Source organism: Sinocyclocheilus rhinocerous, unplaced genomic scaffold, assembly GCF_001515625.1.
Source record: "Sinocyclocheilus rhinocerous isolate Xijiao unplaced genomic scaffold, SAMN03320098_v1.1 scaffold395, whole genome shotgun sequence".
In the NCBI taxonomy this organism is placed as follows: Eukaryota; Metazoa; Chordata; class Actinopteri; order Cypriniformes; family Cyprinidae; genus Sinocyclocheilus; species Sinocyclocheilus rhinocerous.
In genome coordinates this window covers 1,768,475-1,790,199 of record NW_015660890.1, presented here as the reverse complement: position 1 = coordinate 1,790,199, position 21,725 = coordinate 1,768,475, and the positions used below count along the sequence as shown (strand labels likewise).

At 42.6% G+C, this 21,725-nt stretch overlaps 1 protein-coding gene across 1 annotated transcript in view; it reads left to right on the top strand.

The window, feature by feature from the left end:
- LOC107725896 (forkhead box protein P2-like) overlaps positions 1-21,725 on the top strand; it is a 100,157-nt gene that overhangs the window by 68,095 nt on the left and 10,337 nt on the right. The window contains exons 6-13 of the mRNA XM_016535314.1: positions 3,449-3,586; positions 5,421-5,510; positions 7,847-8,030; positions 8,734-8,947; positions 10,498-10,602; positions 15,025-15,112; positions 18,037-18,120; positions 21,109-21,319. Coding sequence (XP_016390800.1) covers positions 3,449-3,586; positions 5,421-5,510; positions 7,847-8,030; positions 8,734-8,947; positions 10,498-10,602; positions 15,025-15,112; positions 18,037-18,120; positions 21,109-21,319 — 1,114 coding nt within the window. The remainder of the gene's footprint in view (positions 1-3,448; positions 3,587-5,420; positions 5,511-7,846; positions 8,031-8,733; positions 8,948-10,497; positions 10,603-15,024; positions 15,113-18,036; positions 18,121-21,108; positions 21,320-21,725) is intronic.

Genomic DNA, 21,725 nt, shown 5'->3' with positions numbered 1-21,725 from the left:
TATAAATTGTCTTATTTTTACGATTTAGTTTTAATCCAAATGATGCGTGTGCTAAGTGAGTGAACATCAAAGATCACACAACAGAATTGCGCGTGCGCGCGCGCTCGCTCTCTCTCTCTCTCTCTCCCTACCGTTAAGTAACGTGTGCATTGTTTTACTTAGTTGTTTTTGACGTATACAACCGAACTACAAACTTTCCAGTGATGTCTGTGAGAAAGGTATATTCACTCGACAAGCTGGCGCATCTGCGTCACGGCGCGCTCAATCCACTCAGCGCGCTTTGCTTATCAACTCGCGCACATCAGCTATACAGGTGTTAACACTGAATGTTTAACATTATATTCATTGCATACATATACTTCATAGACATCCTTAATCTCTAATAACTCCATTCTGCTGTCTGTTGTTCTGTTGTCGGTGTTTCATTGTCTGAATATGGCACTTATCACATGCTGTGTGGTATCGGCGTTTGGTATTGGGGCATTTTAACGAGTACGAGTACAGGAGCTCAGTATCGGGCCCGATACCGATACCAGTATCGGTGCATCCCTACTGGAAATACACCAATGGGACATTTGTTGTGTTTTCAGGTACTGTAAAAGGCTCAAGTCTTGCGTTTTTCGTTTTTATGATGTGGAGTTGACCGTCGAGACCCGTTTTGGCATAGCGAGAGCCCTGTAATGATTTGCTCGTTCTTCAGGAGGGCCACTGATGTTTTCTCATCACTGACCAATTTAAAGCTATTTGTTCTGCTCTCTCTTAGGTGCTGAGCCTCATGGCTCTAAAGAGCAGGTCAATGGAGATCAGCTTGTATTTATAGTTTTCCAATAGAAATCAAAGCTTCATGGATTGCCATTTTTGGATGTGCTTGTTGTTTAAAAGGAGTGAGAAACAGATGTCAGTTGATGGTCTGTAAGTAAATTTTCTCACAGCACAAGTGCTTCAAGTGCAGACGACTGAAGTTGATGCTTTGATTCATGAAGAATGCCATTATCTGTGAAGTTTTCTAGCACTCGTTGGGTTGCATCATTGCCTCTCACAGTCATATTCTTCATCTGGCATCCTGCAAGGGAAAAGACCCATTGTCTGTGACTGTTTGCGTCTCGACCCTTCGGCAAACGCTCATTAATTATGCCCCGTCTTGGCGAAATCATTTCGGGGAGAAGCAATTCAGCCTCTGTTCCTTTCAATTCACCCAGCTTGTCAATCATCGCCCCCCTCAGTATCCCGCGGAATGGAGGTGTTATATTCCGCCAATTATCATGTCATATACTTGAAAATGTAAATGAACGTGTGTGTAAAATTAAATTTATGGGTTGTCAGTTAAGAATAAGAACCAGGAGAGCAATTACTTATCTGCTTTCATCTTTCAAGCTCTGATATATCATGCAGAAAATGTTGGCGTTAAATGCTGGAATTAGCATTGTGCGCGACTCCGAAGTGAGTGGGCCGAAACTTCAACTTTGTCTCGTTTTTTTTGTTTGAAAAAGTGATGAAATGAAGATGCGTATCATCCGTCGATCTGCTAAAAAGCTAATGAGAGGCTGAGGGGCATATCCTGATTTCATTTTATTTCTTGTCGCCTTTGTCATTTCGAGTCTCTCTTTGGCAAGTTCAAGGCGAAAATACAACACACAGTCAGCTTTGGTCGATAAATAAACTTAGCGAATTGTTCTGAAATTTACATGTTTATTGTACTCACCGAGCCACAGTGCAGGCGAGGTGATCGTTCGTTATTCAGTCCGTAGCTCATTTAAATATACAAATAATGGGCGTAATGAGAACATCTCCTCTTGTATTTTCATGCTTTGGTCTTTATATTGTCGTTTAGGCCGGCACAGAACCCTGGCTGAACCTGGGGGTAATTACACATCACAAATGTGTCTTAAGGTTTAATAACATTGAAGGTGTAAGCATACATTTGCATAATTACATGCAGCTGTTTAATTTGTGACTTTGTTGCTTTGTTCCTTTGTTTTTTTTCCGATACCTCCTCCCTCGTCACACCTTTTCTCCCCAAAGAAAGACCGACAGAAAGAAAGAAAGTGTATTTGTGTGTGCGCTTTCCTCCGTGGTGGTGATGCTCATTGAGTTTTGGGGCCAGTCTAATGAAGAATGGTGCTTGGAATTGTTTGAATATGAATATGAGTGGGGATGGAGTGTGACCTTCAGCTCCGCTACTCAGTTCATCAGGATTAGTCAAGCTCGGCGCTCAGGAGCGCTAATGCATAATGACTTCTAAAATGAAAAATGTGTAGTGACCATGCAAATGTCTCTGCTAATCAAAGAGGGGAACCTGAGCTGGGCCGAGCCAGGAGACTAAAACAAGGACGTGTCAAGGCCCTGAGAGCTCAGACGTACGGAAAGCAATCAAGCAGTCTTGATTAGCCGGCGCGAGGAGTCACTCGGACCCCTCGCGACGTCTAATGGAGCCTCACGTCTTTTTCTCAAGCTCAGAAACCACAACAATAGAGATGTTTACCTGTCATGACGCCGAAGGCTCGGCTGTCTTGATGATAGACAGCATCTGTCGAAGCTGCTCTGTTGAACAATGCAACATGCAGCATGCTTCATAAAGTACAAAGAACGCCCTGAAGAGTCAGCTGTAGACAGGTGCAGCGCCCAGGAGAGGAAAATTGTTTCTGTCTTTCTCAAATAGCATTTGTCTGGCAATTATTTTTATTCTGTTCATTGTGTAGTTTTAGACGCGAGCGAAGAATCGAGCCAAATTAATGTAAATGTTGCATGTTTCCAGAAAACTCGCTTGCTTTATTTCAATGCTGGGTTGCGAAAATATTTTTTTTGTTTTTTTTAGCTGAAAAAGTTCTCTCGCACAGTTTGACAGCTGGTATTTTAATGATTCTTATCATTTAAAAAAATGACATGAATTTTTAAAAATGACATCTCGTGGAAGACTTGTGCCTCTGGCTGCTTTCTTCCAAGCGTGTAACTTGGAAACTTCAATGCGCAGCGAGAGGCAACTGGTAATTCCCCTCACCTCTGTAAAACAGAATACTTCACAGCAGCTCAGCTTCAATCAGGAGTTTCTCACAGACTTTTCAAAGCTTCAAACCCTCGGCAGCCTGAATCTATGCTACTTAGCTTAGCTGCTCCTCAACAGGCCATGTGTCCGCTTACGACCCACAGTCGGCTCTGGAGATGTGCGTCTTCCTGCCTGCCTTGTGTGTTGTAGCACTAGAAATCGCCTGAGGGAGTTGAAGGGTTCAGCTAATTAAGGTCCTCCTCTATTTAAAGCGCAGTGCTTTTCCCGTTGGGAGTAGCTGACAGAAAATATATAGAGTAAGAAAGTACACATGCACTGCCAAATGACTACATATACTGCACTCGCACCATTTCCAGAGAGTTCGAGAAGCGCATGACTTTACAGTTGAAGAGTTTTCACGAGACATGGCTAATGTGTTGTTCTCTCCGTCTCCGTCTCTCTTAGGTGCCAGTGTCTGTGGCAATGATGAGTCCACAGGTGATCACACCCCAACAGATGCAGCAGATCCTTCAACAGCAGGTCCTTTCCCCCCAACAGCTCCAAGCCCTCCTACAACAACAACAAGCAGTCATGCTTCAGCAGGTGAACACACATAAACACCCTCTTACTCACTGTCCCATATGCAGTCATGTTTTGAAATGGTAGCATACAGATCCTCTCTGTCCTTGACATACTAAATACGGACAGGCATGTAATTAGTTGTTTTCAGTGGGGACGTCTTTTGGGGACAAATGGAGCACTGAAACAAGAAAGTCAAACAGAGTTAGCTGTACGTGAACTCTTGCTTTCACGTGTTGTTTGGTTCATTAATGTATCCGCATTGCAAGACGCATCGCGTTTTTATTGTTGCAGTAATAGCTGATAAAGTGAACTTTCAAATTCATGCTCTCCTACATTCTTCACTCCTTCTAAAGGTTTTCCTTTTTATCATAATGAAGCAGCAGTTTGAAGATTGAGCAAGTTTGTTAAAGTTAGTTAAACTATCAACATGTTAGCTGAAGTATCTATAGTAGATATATGACATTTGTAGATGCTATATTTGTTTTTTGGTCTTTTGTGACCGTAAACCAGCCTAAACTGTTTTCTGGTCTTAGCTGGTCTCAGCTGGTCTCCTTTCCTTACCAGGCAGTTAATGTGCAGTTGGTCAACCTGGGATACCAGCTAGCCCACCAGCTTGCCCAGGCTGGGAGACTATTTTTAACCAGCTAAGACCAGCAAACCGGGTTTAAGCTGATTTTTCAGCAGCCGTAGTAATGTAAGGACATGAAATGATTAGGAAAAACAGCTCAAACTTTGATTGTCCACATGAGCACCACATCATATCGTAGCATGTGAGTTAACAACTAGACCACATCTCTGACAAGAGTAGATTATATCTTCAAAAGTGATTTTAAAATCTCAGAGTGAGCTCTTCATTAAAAACATCTCCATTAACTCAGTTAGCCTTGATTATAATTAGGTCTGTATAAACGGTGACGAGCGTCTTGTGCTGAAGACGTCTCCCGCTGAACGAGACGGGAGAGCTTGGCTCCTGTATTCCGACGATGAGCTCCTGAGGACAGCACTCTGAGAAGAAGAGGAGAAGTGTGCTAAATGCATTAATTCACAATGATGAATACTCTCCTTTGAGTGCTTCACATTCATTTCAGATTTTCACTGCCTGTCAAGGCATCAGAGAGGAAAAAATATATGGGCAGTAAGATTAATTGTTCCTCTAGCGGTAATGTGCAGCCGCATAAAAGTCCATATGGAGACGCATGATGAGGGGAAGTGCTGGTCTCTTTGTCTCGACCAGAGAGAGATGTTATTTATGATGTGACATGCAGAAGCACATCCAGGCATGTCGTGCGGCCTCAGGAGCCCGGAGTCGGCTGCGAATCTGTTTGTTCTGTTGTAGCTCTGCTTTGAGGTACGGCCATACTTATGTGGGAGAAGGGAAATAAGTAAAATATAAATTTTCAAGCCATATACAACAGCTGCTTTGTTTTGTCGCAGATGTAGCCTAGCAGTTTGCGCATTTGCTCTAGAAGCTGTATTTGCTCCAAGCAGTTAGTGAAAGCACTTTAACTTTATAGAACAAGGGAAATACATTGATATTTAGATACATTTTTAAGCCATATACATCAACTGGTTATTTTGTCACAGCTTTAGCCTAGCATTTAGCACATTTGCTCTGAGAGTGTTTACATTAACTGCATCTGCTCCTAGTGGTTAGTGCAAATGTTCTAATAACAAACTTAATGGGAAAAGGGAAACAAGCACAAAGTACTATGAAATATTTTAAACCCCTAAACAATCATGGTTTTTGGCTATAAATTAGCCTAGCGGTTAGCGCATTTGTTCTAAGCATTTACACTTTTGTATGATCTGTTGCTTTCCACACATTGTAATAGAGAATGTCCATGCCTTTCCACAGCAACACCTGCAAGAGTTTTATAAGAAACAACAGGAGCAACTCCATCTACAGCTTTTGCAGCAACAGCACCCAGGAAAACAAGTGAAAGAGGTACGATAAACACACCAAAACACACATGTAAGAGGCAAAGTGATGGTTTTCCTTGTGTTCGCCAACCACAAGCGACTTGTAAATCAGTCTGTGCTGTCATTACACTCTTTTACCACAGAGGAAAATTCTTCTGAATGCTACCAAACGATGTAGAGAGCTAAAATTAGGCAGACAACATTGTCAGGTGTCTCAACTCCGTCCTTGGCGGTAATTCAGAGTTACGCTGACGCTAAAATGCCCGCTTTAGCGTACCGCGCAGGGTCCGTTCGCTAATGAACCACCGCGGCGGGTTTGGGCCGACGAGCAGAAAAGTTCGACAGCAGCGAGCTCATAAATCAAACTGACAGTCAGACCGTGGATCCATCTGACAGACAGACAGAAGGAGACTGAGGATTCCTGACACGCAGGAGCAGGCATCAAAAAGCGAAGCGCGCCAAGGAGTGGGGCGGCAACCCAAACAAAACGTGCGGAAGCAGTTAAATTGATCAGCTAGGTATCGTGGACGGGAAATGTCCCCCGCCCCCAGCAGTCTCTTCAACTAGCACCTTCTACCATTGTCTTTCTTCAAGCAAGCCATTATGCAGGGCCTACAGAAAGCAGGACTGACCTCCCGAAGGTTTTGTTTCTGTTTGGATTTGCGAATAGATTTTTTTTCAGGCCCCTGCCATCAAATATGGAATAGAAATTGCTCCCTTATTTCTCACGAGACTGCGGGGCCAATCCGCACGGCTCACTCCATTATGCAGTCTGTTTTCCAGTGAGCGCATCACAAGTTTTGCCTCTCATTCTCTTGCTCTCTCATCCCTAAACTAAAGGAGTGAGGTCTTCCTCACCGTTCTTGACTGAAGGTCTTCCTCTGGAGTCTGCTCAGTCCTACCGCTAGTGTAATTCCAAGCAAAAATTGGAAGTTTAACTTTCCTCCTGTAATGGGGGTCTTTGCTTTCTTGTCACTGAGTAGGTTGTAATGTATTCTGACAGGAGAAGAGGAAAGGGAAAGCGGATGGGAGAGAGAGAGAGCTCAAGCTAACAGGGTCTCAGCAGAAACTAGCTCTCAGTTTGCTAATGGACCTCTGGAGACTTTGTCCACAGAAGCAAACTTCAGTCATTTTTAAGCCAGACCTCCTAAAAAACAGCTAATAAATTGATTCTGTACGACATGGAAATGCAACTACTACACCACTTTACATTTCCGAACAGCCAAGACTAAAGAACGGTGTCTTGTCGTTTCATCACATACGAAATTATACAAACACTGAGCCTCATTCACTAACAGAATGAATTTGCATATATGACAATTTACATAAAAATGGTATTACAAACTAGTATGACATAAAATTATGTCTTGGGACTGATTTATGAAATATGAGAAGAATACATTTTTGTGTAAAAGTGTAAACTGTTTACAACCATTTATGTAGTAATGGTTTTACAAACAATTTAACACACAAATTTCATCTGCTGTTTCATGAATGAGGCCCAAATGTTTGCTCTTTAGTGATTTGGACTAGCTAATTGTTGTTTAATTTCTCTTAGTTCAGTAATTATTTTGTAACGTTAATGTGTATCTATTTTACAAGTTTATGTCCATATTGTATGTGACGGTTTATGCAAAATGTTCATAGCTGATGTTTCATGAAAGATCCAATGTACGAAAATATTTACTGTAAATACTATGATTTTCAGTTTGATTTCACTTAATTAAATGCTTTGTTTGAAGGGGGTTTTTTTGTCATGGGTAACGTTTTACACAAAAAGTGTTTTATATGGGTGTTTTGTTCACTTGTGATTTTGCTAATCCTTTTTGTTCGCAAGTAAACATCAACGTTTACCTGATTTTACGGATTTATTTTTATCTATGGAAAGATTTCAAGCACAGTTGCTGTGCTTTGATCACTGAAGTGCTGCATTGTTTTTCTGTGGTTTCCGTCACCGCTGCTGCTGCTGCTGTTGTTGTTGTTTTTGTTGTTGGCTTCGCCAGCTTATGCAAGAGGCTCCACTGGCAGTAAACAGGGCTCGGGAGGGGATGGGGGGGTGGGTGCTGTAAATCTCTCTCAGCTTCTCTCCCTCCGTCACCCCCTCCCTGTGGCCCCATAAGCTGTAATGGACCATTACAAATGCAAGACAATTAACTATCAATGGCGGAAGGAGGGGGTTCCACACACCCTCCCACCCGCATCTCACACACAGATTTCAGTCCACGCAAACAGGCGAAGAGAACGAGACGGCTAGGTTTCACTTGGGCCACATGTATAACCAAACACTTTCTCGTCCATGTGTGTGATTAGTGTTTTGCGTGTATATGCTCACTCGCGCTCTCTCTCTCTCTCTCACTATAGCAACAGCAGCAGCAGCAGCAGCAGCAGCAGTTGGCGGCACAGCAGCTGGTCTTTCAGCAGCAGCTCTTACAAATGCAGCAACTGCAGCAGCAGCAGCACCTGCTCAACATGCAGAGGCAGGGCCTCCTCTCTCTGCCCCCCGGCCCAGGACAGCCCACCCTCCCCGGACAGACTCTGCCGCCAGGTAACATCCTCACGTGACCATCTGAGAGCGTGCGTGTGTGTCTGCGTCCTCTTTTAAACTCCCCTTTTTTGTTTCCTGCTGCATTTTACTTGCCATTTCAGTTTTTTTTCTCTAGTTCTCTTTCTCTCTTGCCTGTGTCTGTGTGCTTGTTGTTTTCCTCTCTCTCCCTCTCTCTCTCTCTCACTCTCTCTCTCCCTCCCCTCCTTGCCTGTTGTTGTTGTTTACGGACTCGCAGTGCGAGCTCAGAGCTCTGAGGAAGACGAGCTGTTGCCATTTGCTTTTTTCCTGGAACGAACACCTGGTGCTACTGTGTTTATCGAAATGGCGCTGGATGACAATAGTTTGAAAATGGCTCTTAATTGGAGTATAGCCGGGGCAACATGAAGCGGAATAGTCATTTTATCATCCAAGGGATTATATGATGATTTGATTCTGCACACAGAGGCTTGTTTATGAATGCATAATCATGTGCAGATGAGTTCCTGGTTGCTTTGCACTTTCGGATACCACAGAAACGAAGCGAGGGATGAGCGTCCAGGTCGATCTCGTGCCGGTTTATCTCCAGATGCTTAAGTGTGATGCTCAAGTTTCGCAGCAGAGCAGAACAGGTTTACCTACCTTGTTAGAAAAGGGCAGATGGGAGCTCATGATGAGAGTTTCGTGAATGATTGTGTCTGTAAACCTTTTTGTGACTCTCTTCCAGCTGGTCTGAGCCCCGCCGAACTCCAGCAACTTTGGAAAGACGTCACCAGTAGCCATGCCATGGAGGACAATGGGCTAAAACATAGCGGCCTGGACTTGAGCACCACCAACAACTCGTCCACTACCTCCACCAGCAACCCCAAAGCTTCTCCGCCCATCACCCATCACTGCATCTCCAACGGCCAGTCCCCGGCCCTCAACAACCGGAGAGAGAGGTACTCTAACACGCACACATGCATGCCAAAGCTAATCGGAGGGGCACTGGTTTATCCTTCCGCTTACCCGATCACCATTGGCTCCTTGAGATCCAGCTGGATTAGCTATGTAAAGTCACTTTGGATAAAAGCTTCTTCTCTTTTCGACACAAACTCCAAATCCCTTTTCAGACATACGTGATCACAAACTTCCCGATAAAGGGTCTTGTGTGCACATGAACACAAAGGCATGTTAACAAACACAAACCAAACAGCCGTTTAAACAATTTTTCATGTGCGACACGAAAAACGGAAAGAACAGTTGATGTGTTTGTCCCCATTTGCAAAAGGAAAATGCTCATTCCTGCAGGGAGAGGGCTGTGTGTTTTTGTTTGTTTGCTCATCAATAGTTTATTAATGTCTGGATAACAGTTGAAATGAGACGAAACCTCCCACGAGACAGCGCGCTATTGAACGCAGTGCCTTCTGGTATATCAAACGCATGGAGGTGCAACTTTCAGTGGCAGGAACACACAGCTCACCTCAATGTACATTAAGTATTTAATACCTAGCTTTTCTTTTGAAATTGCTTTGCTGGCGCGGCTTGTCATGTAAATAGAATACACTATGCCGGTGTGGCATTTCCTGAGCGTTTATACACGCGACGGCCCTTTTATATGCTCCGCGGCTGCTGTAAGACATAGATTCGCATATTTCTCCATGTATTATTCAGTCTGTAGCGGCCATATGTTAGTACATAGCAACAGCCGCTGACTTCACTGGGGGTGGATGTGTTGTGTAATTGGTTTCAAGTACGTAGCGTCTTCACAGAAAGCCCTTTCTTGAGAGAGATATCTTTCGAGGCAGAGAAGAAAAAGGAAAAAACAGAGAGAGACGGAAATAATTTAAGAAATAGGTAACACACTTTTCTCGTGTGTTGGCGGAGTCTCTCGGGTCCACGGTCGTTCGTAATCACAGAGTGTGTTGTGTTGTCAGAGCCAGCTGCTTTCTAAGATGTGCTTGATCGATAACGGCAAGGTAAAACAGCCGGTGAGGTTTGTGTGTGTGAGCGTGTGCCGCACACAAACACACGCCGTGCTGGTCTGCTTAGCCTCACTTTCGCACATTAGCCCCTCAGCACCATTAGAACTGGCGGTCGTAACTTACCGTAATGTCTTTTCACAACAGGTCGTGTCCTTAAAAACGCCGGTTCCACCGCAAATGAATCTCCTGGTGAAAATTAAAGCGCAGGGGCCGGTTTTCTGCTGTTTATACAAGTTGTCCGTAATGGCTTTACAAGGTGAAAGTCTGTGGAAAAAATGTTGACTGGTGATTTTACTTGGCCAGGCCATTTGTTTTTTAACACACTCGTGTCTCCTCAGTAATACTCTGGATCAATAATCACAAGGTGGCGTGATGTCGAGGGGAGAGCATGTGTGTTTTTTCAGCTTTTCTGAGCATCAAGTCCACCAAATTGAGCCGGTTTGACCCAACTTTTGGTCATAGTATCCTGACAGGTACCACCACCATGTTTTCCACCACGTTTTTAATGCTCATTATTTCTCTTTCAGTTCGCTGCATGAAGAGACCGGAGCATCACACTCCCTCTATGGTCATGGAGTGTGCAAGTGGCCAGGATGTGAAAGTATTTGTGACGACTTTGGACAGTTTTTGAAGTAAGTGATCATCAAGAGACCATAAGTGCTTAAAAATTTTTAGTTGGCCTAAAGCAGTAATTTATCTGTTTTCCCTTTATGTCTCTATTTTAATACTTATTAGATGCTTAGTTGTTACTTTTTCAATTTAAAAAGTTTTCATACCTCAGTTCACGCACTTAGCTGTAAATCCACAAAACGGATGGTGAATCAGATTTCTCAAAGGCGCCTGTCAGCTCATCATAGGTGGTGCTCAGAAATGACCGTGCATCTCCACGGCTACGTGAGTGGATGATGGGCTGGTGTTGAGCGGCAGAAGCTAATGGCAACCCACATAGCCATGCGGTGTTGTCATGGCGCAGCTAACGGAGTGAAATGAACTCTTCATGCTCCATCAACAATTTAGTTAATTAGCTCATTTGTAATTGGTCGGCTTTGTTGCCGCGACGCAAGAGGGGGGACATCAAAGGAGAAGGTGTTTGCAGTGCTGGAGATTGTAGGTTATCACGTTGCCACTCCGAGGAAAGAGCCTTACCATCAAAGAATATAGAAAAGGGTTCATTTGAATATTCTAATTAGATCCGTAATTAACTGTGAAATAATAATCTGGTGCATTTGGTGGGTGTAAATGTCCACGTCAATTCTTGTAAACGGCTTTTGAGAGTGGCGACGTCGTTCTATTCTTTTATAAACCAGCTAGACACAGTCTAAAGAGTCCACTCCAAACAAGTCAAGAATTTAGCGCCTTTGAGTGTGTTACCATTTAACTAGTTGGTCATGACTGTCAACCAAAAGACTGCATGTACCTCAAAGTACAGGGTTAATTATCCCCGTCTAGCCCATTGACGTTCATTTATTGTGGCACAGCATACATCAGAGGTCATGTGATCATTTCCCGCCAAATTCAGCTGGTATGCAAAACAATGGTTGAAGAGAACTAAATAAAAACGCTCGTGGTCTGACAGCCTGTGCAGTAGGATGCCATTACAGCAATCATTCTCCAAATCTTCGTAGAAATGGGGGTGAGACACCCAGAGTTGGAGACGCCCGTACTGTAACTCGTACATGAAAACGCTCTCACAAAAGGCAGCGTGATCTGAGATGGCGGGTGGCGCTGTGCCTTGGAGGAGCGATTGTCGGTGTCAGAAGGAAGCTTTTAATGTCGTTCGGAGATGCCAGTCACTGCTGCGTATCATCCAGGTACACACGCTTAAAATGGTTTACATAAAATAGGTGTCAGATTCAAATGGCACCTTTGATGGGGAAGCAGGGGGCGGAGGTATTCACCCAACCGGCGCAGGCTTGTAGCTTGCGGAGAAGAAACCAGCCACGGTTTTGTAATCTTTGTTGTGTTGCTGAGAAAGTTGTCAAGATCAGCATTTAAGTGCAGCTCTGCGCTCTTTCATGCGTGGTGCACCTGGAGAGGGGTAGCCAAGAGGTGCCTGGCACTTTTATATTAGCTCTGAAGTTCAAATAGACGTGCGTGAATGTGCGTGCAAGCACGCGGGTACACCTCGAGGCGTGTGTATTAATGCAACGAAGCACGCATCTTGTGGGTCTGATTTGAGGCAACTTATTTGGGGGTTATGTGCAGCTAAAAGAGGGGGCTAATGAATTCATAGCGTTCTAATGTTGTTCTGCCATGCAGGCGATTTTGTTATTGTTTAAGCTCCAGATTGCTGCCCTAGTTCTCTTATTGATTTCCTCTCACATGTTTGAGAAGAGTCAGGATGAGTAGGAAGAGAAAAATACAGACATACCCGCTGGCCTGTAATAAAGATTGACGTGCTGTCAACGCAGGCTTGCCATTTGCTGTAGCATCTTTCCCATGTGGACGCAATATGAGATTGTGTATCTCAATAAACAAACCCGTTCTAATGCAGGGAAATAAATCGTTCTTTTCACCTATTTAACATTTAATACTGGTGAAGTGACCTGCAGAGTTTCCGCCTCTTAGAGTGCTACGTCTTAAACTGGGCGCTAATGAAAGCCAACAGGAAGTCCCAGGTTAGATTAATCAAACCCATGTCCAGTTGAAGGTCATGAGTCCTTTAGAAATTGCGAGTCATTTGAGAATTAGCGAAATGATTTAATTGGTCCATGTTGGCTGGAAAGGCCTAAGTAATTCCTACTTTAACTCAGATGATTTCATTCTGTCTGTGGTTTTCGATGCACTTCTCAGTCTGTTGCGTACCTGTCCGTCTGTTTCTTAGACCATCAGAGCCCTCATTCCCCATCTCAAAACAAAAATCAATATGCCTATAAAGTGACCCATAAATTACAGGCGGCTCCATAGATGTTTGCTCAGCTGGCGGCCCCGTCTCATTCTCCTCTCACCTCTCTGTTTGAACTAAACCCAGCGCCACAGGCTCATTAGGAGATATTGGTGACTGCATCTAACCCCCCTCTAGCCCCCTGCTTTTATCAATGCATAGTCAAACACCTACTGTCTGAATATTTCATTGCCATGCAGTAATCTGGATGTAATCACCAGCACTAACTAGCTCTCGCTAACGTTAGCACTCGCTTAAAACTCTGTTGTGCTGTATTTCATTCTGCTGGCTATTAAAAAAAGGTAATTACGACATCATTTCTCAGAATTGCAACTTACTATCTCATAATTGTGACTTTATAGCTTACACTATTGGTACTGAATTTATAAAAATTAATTTCTTATAATAATTGTAACAATTTATTTTTTCTATTAATTGTGACTATATCTTACAATAGTGACTTAGTGTTTCACAACTGCGACTTTGTATCTCACAGTTGCGACTTCATGTCTCAGACTTGTGACATTCTCATATCTGTGCTTATATATCTCAAAATTATGACTATTTTTGATAATTGTGACTCTTTATCTTCAAAAATGCATAAAGAACCTAGTATTTTACACTTTCTGACAATTACATTTATTGTATTTACTCTTGGAGAAGGAAACTTGCTTCCATTAGAAAAGAAAACCTCACGTTCCTAAAATAAACAAGGAAACGAGATTAAGATCTAGATGGCCGCTAATGAGAAACGGGGCATGCGAGATAAGATGTGTTATTTAGCGAGCTACCTGTCGGTACGGCGGAACTAGCCAGTCGTGGCTTTTGAAGCAACTGTAATTTATGACATCCACCATACATCAAGTGCGTAAGATAGCATTATGAGCATTGAAATGAAAAGGGTATTTGCAGCATTAGTTCCCTGCGAGGGACCTGATTACATGATTAATGAAATGCTCCTTTGCATGCGCATTCTGAAACAGCAATTAGGCACGGGGCCGGAGAAAGGCACCGACTCTCCAGTCATCCTAGGCGTTTTTTTTTTTTTTTCTGTTCAATGCTATCTCACTTTTGATTTATAATGGAGAATATCTGAGCATTAGACCTGAAACGGTTACAATAGCAAAACCGGGCGTGATGGAATGAAATAATTTTAAATGGGCACGGGCGTAATTGAAAGGTAGCGGCGGCCATTGTGTTCTCAAATGTCCTCTGCTTTGATTGGCGTGTTTGAGGAGGATTATGAATACGTTGTTATTTTGCGTTTTGCACATAAACAATAGCTTGCGCTATGAATAGAGAATGAATAGAGAAAATGCTTAGTAGTGTTAAATCTAGCTCGGTGTGGATGTGGGTGGGTGTTTGCGTGCGAGTGTATGTGCGCAATTTAAGCTAACACTAATGCACTGGAGGCTGTACTGTAAATGATCATTGAAGGGTCTGCAAGCTAACCTATAATTACAGGAAAGAGAGTGGCAGCATTGGCATTTCACAAGCATGTCTTCTAAAAGAGCGCTTTGTGGGTTTGTCACCAATGATAATTTAGATAGAGGCTCATTACCGAACATCACAACACTTTTAAAAACCTTTTCGCCTCCGTGCGTTCGCCGGGAATAAAGGTCTATTTTAATGGCGGGCTTCTTTTGTGTCCTGCAGACAAAATCCAATCAAGGAAAAACTGCCATTGACTGCTCCTGCAGTCTGAAGTGGGTTTTTTTCTCTGCGTAATATTCTAATGAAAGGATGAGTAGATACATTTAATATGTCGACGGAATAATGCACTCTTCGTAGGAGGCACTTTTTAAACGTTACTCGAGTTAAATTGCATTTATTGTATTTATTTCTTGATAAATGTAGAAGACAAAACCTCTGCCGAGGCCTTTTGTACGCCAACATCCCTCATAAGCCGTTGTGTTCTGAGCGTTGCCTCTCATTCGCATGACAATCATGCTATTGTGATGTTAAACACCGGCTTTCAGCGAGCGCGGGACACACTTGTTAGATGGCGGCGGTTTGTTAAAAGCTAATGGGATGGACGTCCTGTAATCCAGAAATCATATTCATCAACAACAGTGGTAGTTGATCAACAGCAACCGTCTATTATTAGTTGAGCCTGTGTATGTGTGAATGAGGGGTTGGTTTCTCATCAGTTTCTCCTGTTCGCCTACAGGCACCTTAACAATGAACACGCTCTGGACGACAGGAGTACCGCCCAGTGCCGAGTACAGATGCAGGTGGTACAACAGCTAGAGATACAGGTACAGTAGACACATGAATATAAGCATATACACGTTTACAGGAACAGTTCACCTAAAAATGACACGTCTGGCATCATTTACACACCCTCATGTCATTCAAACCTGTATGACTGACATTCCTCTGTGGAACACAAAAGCATGTGTCTTGAAAAATGTATTAGTGTCCATACAATGAAAGTCAATTTGGTTTAGTGTTGGTTTGTTTCATACAGGTTTAGAATAATATGAAGGTGAGTAAATGACAGAATTCTCTTTTTTGGGTGAACTATTACTTTAAATTAAAGACAACATGAAATGGCATTCACAATGCATGTGTGATTTGTAAGCTGATTTCTCTACAAATTGAAAATATTGCTGTATTATCAAAACATTAAACCAACCTGACTCAGCTTAGCTTTACCTAGTTTGTGTACTAACGTATACTTCAAACTTTACATTGTATATGTCATTTGGGTAAAAACCTCTGATAAATGCATTAATGAAAGCATTGGCAGGTTGCGAGCGGGACTGTCTGCTAACTGCTTATCCAGTGGCAGACAGTGGAAGTGTTCGAAAACAATCATTATTTATATATTAGTCCTTAATTTAGAGCAAGACTGGATTTTATGCATCAGGCTTTGATGGAATTGTGAAAAGTGGGTGTTCAGTACCATGTTTTGCTTGATTTTGATTTCATGTTGTCTTTAACACACACTTGTTCAACTTTAACTGCTTTTTTGCAGCATAACACCAAACATTTTGTTAATTAGCTTGTTGCCATAAAAAACTTGAAGCTCATAAAGTGAAAAAATGCACAAGGGACACCTTGAGCAAATCCATCCCAACAAAGGTGAAAGCCATCACAGGCCTTTATAATTGAATCATGGTTTGTGCTTATTTTCTATCCCTTCCAATTAATATGCGCGCATCTGGGCTGGACTGTGTTAATTAAATACACTTTGCACCTGAAGGAACCTCTAAAGAGAGCCACTATTTCCAGTAGCTGGAGCGTGACCTTATTAAGGTGTCACGCTGGCGAGATAATGAGAGCAGTGATTGAGGGATGCTATTACTCAGCGCTGCGGCCATCTCTCCCGCCAGTTAACGCTCTGTCCTTTGCCTCACACCTTCCGGTGCATCATGGGATGCGGTGCACGGGGTTAAAATCCATCTTTCTTCTGTTAATTTCAAATAAATAACCAGTTTCGCTTGCAGAATAATTGCGGCCTGTGCTTATTTTTTTATGTAAATCTAGCTGTTCCCTTGCGTTTGTGCACGCAAAGAGCCGCCTCGCCTTTGTAGTGCGGATTGCTTTTTGACCTTGGCTCCTCTAAGCCTTCGTGATGCCCATCTGAATGCAAGCCAAGCGTTCCCCTCAACCTTTAAAGGTTTTTACGCTTGGCAAAACCCTCCCTATTTATTTGTTGGGCTCTTGAAACAGAACAATGAATAATTCTTGTTTATATGTAAAATAACAGATGGACATCACGATTTCTCCCTTGACTTGTTCTCTTGTTCGCTGATACCACAAAGCCGGCGTGCTTACACTGTGACCAATTACAGCAGAGCTGCTGTTTTCTGTCCTTCTGGGCTTTTTTTCCGCTCTTTTTGGCGTTTTTTTGTCCTCCGTCATTGGTAATGAGGCCTGGTTCAGAGCTCAATGTTCAATGCCGGCTCACCGGCGGAGTTCAAGGCGGTGCGCCGTGCGGGCCGGTCCCTGTCACTCTCTGTGAGTTAGATTGATGATAACAGATCGCCGGGGCACTAACTGGACCTTGGAGGACCCGGGAGGAGGCAGGGAGGCGGGACCGACTGGCACTCTGTTTGTGGGACCCCTTCACCTCTCTGCAGCTGCTAGATCCAGTCCAGCCCTAACAGTGTCCACAGGACTTTGAGTAGCCGACCAGGACCCTCTAATTTATGGCCTGAGTAGCTTGTTACTGTCAGAACTTTGCTGACCTAAATTCTGCTATTGACAAAAAGATGAAGTGCTATTTGTTTTCCGTGACCTCCGAGCACCACCTTCAGCTCTCCATCACCGCACCACAAGGAATGGTTCTCTTATCTTTGCTTTAATCTGCCTCTCTCTCGCTCTCAGTGGTTCTCAACTGGTTTTGCTTCAGAACCCAAGGACATCAAGCGTCCAACACTGTACAAAGCTGCTTCTTATCTAAAAGTAACAAAGATGTCCTAAAAATCACACATAAAAGGGAATCACTTTGCAGTAAGGTTATATACCTGAATTTTGCAGCATTTATTCATCTTGGATAATGTACATTTTCACACATACTAATCTATTTTAAACTTTAGGAAGAATTAATATTCACCTGAATTAATACATGCTGTAAAGAAATACAGTTCGTTGTTATAGTTCATGATGCCTAATGCATTTTAACAAGGATCTATATGGAAACATTTATTAATAATGTTTATTAATATTGCCAAGACCTATATAGGTCCTATATAGTCACATGACAAAATTCTACCTTTTGTTTAAATGCATAAAACAGACAAATGTTGCATATTACCAACTGACAGGTGAACTTGCTCTGAAATAGTTGTTTGAGAAGATACATGATGTGTTTCCTCTCCTTTTTAAAAGTTGATAAGCCTGTTTATTGTTCTATCCTAACTATACTCAAGTGTATGGCTAATTGCATTTTTTATTTGCATTTAGCATTGTTGTTTTGCAGCTGTCCATGACCCCACTAGAAAAGACCTCTAGCTGGTTTTGTGTGACGACCCGCCGGTTGAGAACCACTGCTTTATGTCTGTGTCTTTGAGGCAAGCTTAAGGAAGCCGGTCTGGGCCGTATGCAGGATTTATTACAAGCAGACAAGCTTGATAACAAGATGTACTACTGTGGTAGTCTGGGGAAAATCACTCATTTCTAAAACCAGTCTGTTTTCTTTTTTCTCTCTCTCCCTCCCTCTTTCTGCTAACAGCTTTCTAAAGAACGTGAGCGTCTTCAGGCGATGATGGCACACTTGCACATGAGGCCCTCAGAGCCCAAACCATCACCAAAACCGGTGAGTGCATATTGGTACGCGTACAGTAAACAGGACTCAGGATGGTAAATGTGCTCTCTAAACACGGCTGGAGGATGAGAGGAGAATGGGATTTGTAATGCCTGCTTTCTTGGGACCCTATCAGGACCGAGAGAGCATTAAATCATACACCCGATCTCAGCCAAAAACGCAGAGCCATTACACTCTGATGGCTTTAGCACAGCAAACAACCTGTTGGCCGGTAAAAGCTGTTTAGCGCCGCGACCACAGGCGCACTTAAAGTAGGGGGAAGACGTTTCGTTTCAGAAAACAAACAGTTTGAAATGATAGATGGAAACTGCGAGAAGATTATCTGTAAAGAAATAACCTGTAATCTGTAAACATTCAGAGATATAGCTGTGTATTTGGAGAAAAATTGAGCAATATATGAAAACGGCCCATCTGTCTGGATCCGATTTCACTCAAAGATGTCCTTTAACCATTAATCAAAAACAAAATACAAAAAACACGTTGTGTTGTGCTGGAAATTAAAGTGTTTACAAAAGAGAGTAGGCTGTGATAAATGTTATTTATTGGAATTGTTTATTAGCTATTCAATATTTTGCAGGGGAAAACATTCTTAGCGTGTTGCCGCCGCTTAGCAAGTAGCTAATTTCACCGGCATAATTTTTTCTCATCACCTCCCACCGTATAAAGCAGATAATCACAAGACAGAATAATTATCCTGTAAATCCATCAGGAATCGACTGCTCACCTCTGTCGATTTATTATTCAGGGTTTTTTTTCCCGTTTTCATCCTCAGAACTCCAGCAGCTTGGTGAAATCGACTCTAATAAAAAACGTTCAGCCTATAATCCACGACCGCATATGAATGAATAATATTAATGAAGTATTACATTACATAAACCGCACATGAAAGGATTGCTAATTGCATTTGATGATGAGCAATTAATGGTGAGTTCTTAAATAATCAGCGAGGGTCTGCGATTTTTTTCAGCTCATTCCTTTTTGTCTTAGTGCAAGTGTCGGGCTCACGCAAATGCTTTAATGTTATCGGTTTCGCAGGTACAAAAGAGAACACATGTATCCTCCCCACAAAAAAGGATGTTACAGATAATATGGCGGTACTTTCACGCCCTCGTACACACAGGGCCGACAGAGAACCGTCCCACACATTTGATAAATATTAATAGTGTGAATTTATTAGCACGACAAAATGAGCACCGGCAAACCCTCAACAGCTATCAGTAGCCCAACACAAGGTGCTGGTACACTGTTATATGACCCCATTTAAACTCTGAATGGCACTTCATTAAATGTTACCTTTTGGCCATGCCATGGATGGCTGAAAATCAAAGTTACCAAGGCTGCTAGTCCTGAATAATGAGGGGCTCTTTTTTCCCAACCCCTTCCTTTCCTCTCAGCCAACCTTGAATATATATTCAGATGAGCAGCAGTAGTAAAGGGCTGATCCCTGTGTCTCATTCACTCCTGCTCAGTTAAGCTTTAATAAATTCCATTTTGCAAACACCAGATTGTATGCCTGCAAACATGTTACGCTTGTTGCCATAACCAGGTGAAGAGAGGGGAGGAAAATCTTGTCTTAACATTTTAAATATACATGCAGCATACTCTCTATCTGTTTCCCCCGCTCGCTCACTACTGATAGGATTTATTGTGAAGTGCTTTTTTGCAGTGTTTGACAGTGTATCAAAACCTTTTTAGAGGAGTAGTGTGTAATTACGTGCTGATGTGGTGGTTTGGCCGCAATGAGAAAGATATTAAGAGAGACAATCCTCAAATCTGGTGCCGTGACCCGGCCCCTGATGAATTATACAATGTATTATATGCATCAAACTGCATTTTTGCAAGCACAGACAAAGATGGGAATTCAAATGGCAATAAATTTAGCACAAACACTTTATTTGTCTCTCATGTTTCAGAGTGGGGGGGGGGTTACAAAGCACTGTTACTGCTTTGTAACAGTGACAATGAATCAAATTCAAAATGAAAGAATATCTGTTGTAGAAAATGTCAGCTTTTATTTTATTTTATTTTATTTTTTATAGTGTGCAACAACGAATTGTTCATAATAAGACCAGGAACACCTTTAGAAGTAATAGGGGTCAATTTTGATTTCTTATTGACTTTAAGACACAAGTATTTACTTAGCATGTAATGTAATGTCAACAACATAACCGTTTACCCTTTTGCTAAGATGTCCCTCTGGTAGACAACGCGTCTTTGTCATTAATTTCCTTTCAAGGTCTTAGTTCCAGTCATTAACCAGGATACAACATTCCCCTAGAGGAGTCATTGATTTCTCGCGAAGTGGTATAGCGCATGCCACTCTCTGTGTTGGCATTATCTCATTATCATTAAGTGGAGCTGTAATTGTCTATAGAGCAGCCGCCTGAGAATAGCCGGCTTGACATTTCATTGTATTTATCAACATGTGCCACAAACGATTGTTGATGTCCAACCGGCGATCATTTTCTATTCTGACAGCACCGGAATTCTGCTTGCCAATTCGCAATTAAGGCAATTTGGTTTGAATATGTAATGATGTCATTACCATTTGAAGGAGTTAACGGCGAGAATAAAGGTCAGGGTTTTCCACTCGGGTGAAGTTGGGACACAAAAAAAGCAGAGGATATGTGCATATTGATAAAAAACCTGACTCTTGTGTTTGAGTGGTAAGACGGGAAGAGAGCGGGATGGATAACTAGCGAGGCACCAGGTTATGGCAGGAAGCCAGGTGATGTTCTTCTCACCGCGTGTGTGTTTTGCATCCAGGGAGCTCTTATGGGATAGAGATGGGCCGGGATAACTCACAGCCTGATCATTAGATAATCTTTAACAGCGTGCTGTAATTAGAATTTTTATGATACAATTTCATCCTGTAATTAGTGCAGATTGGCTGCTTCCTCCTTCGCTTATTAGGGGAAACACAGCTGTAGGAATGAGCCAGCACTCGTTTAAATCCCCCTCTCTCTCTCTCTTCTACAGCTGAATCTTGTCTCCAGCGTCACCATGTCAAAGAACCTCCCGTCTGTCTCACCCCCCAACTTACCTCAGACGCCCACCACGCCCACCGCTCCAGTCACGCCCCTTTCCCAGATGCCCCAGGTGCCCAACGTCCTCAGTCCCGCCAATGTGCCCAGCATGGGCGCCATGCGCAGACGCCACACCGACAAATACTCCATGCCCTTGTCCTCAGGTTCGTAGATGCTTTTTTTGTTCGCTCTTCATGCAAATGGGGCTAAAATCAAATCATCAATATTCAATGCATTTTAATTACAGGCAAATATAAAATTATGCAATATTCAAGAAGGCGATGCATGTAAAAACATCTTGTTTGATGTTTATATTTACTGGTCTTCCGCAAGTGTTGGAGCAGCGGGGAAGACATGAATTATTCAAACACATACAAAATATCGATGCAGGCTCTAATTTCACGAGCGTGTTAATGTTTAAGATTTCTCCAGAGACCCCCCAACTCGCCTCTCGTTTTAATTTGATAAAATCCTGAATGAATTCCTTGTGGAGACACGTTTAGCAATTATCCCAAGTGGCGACACTTGGGTTTATTTTATTTTTTTTATTATTTATCTGCTGCTTTCTTT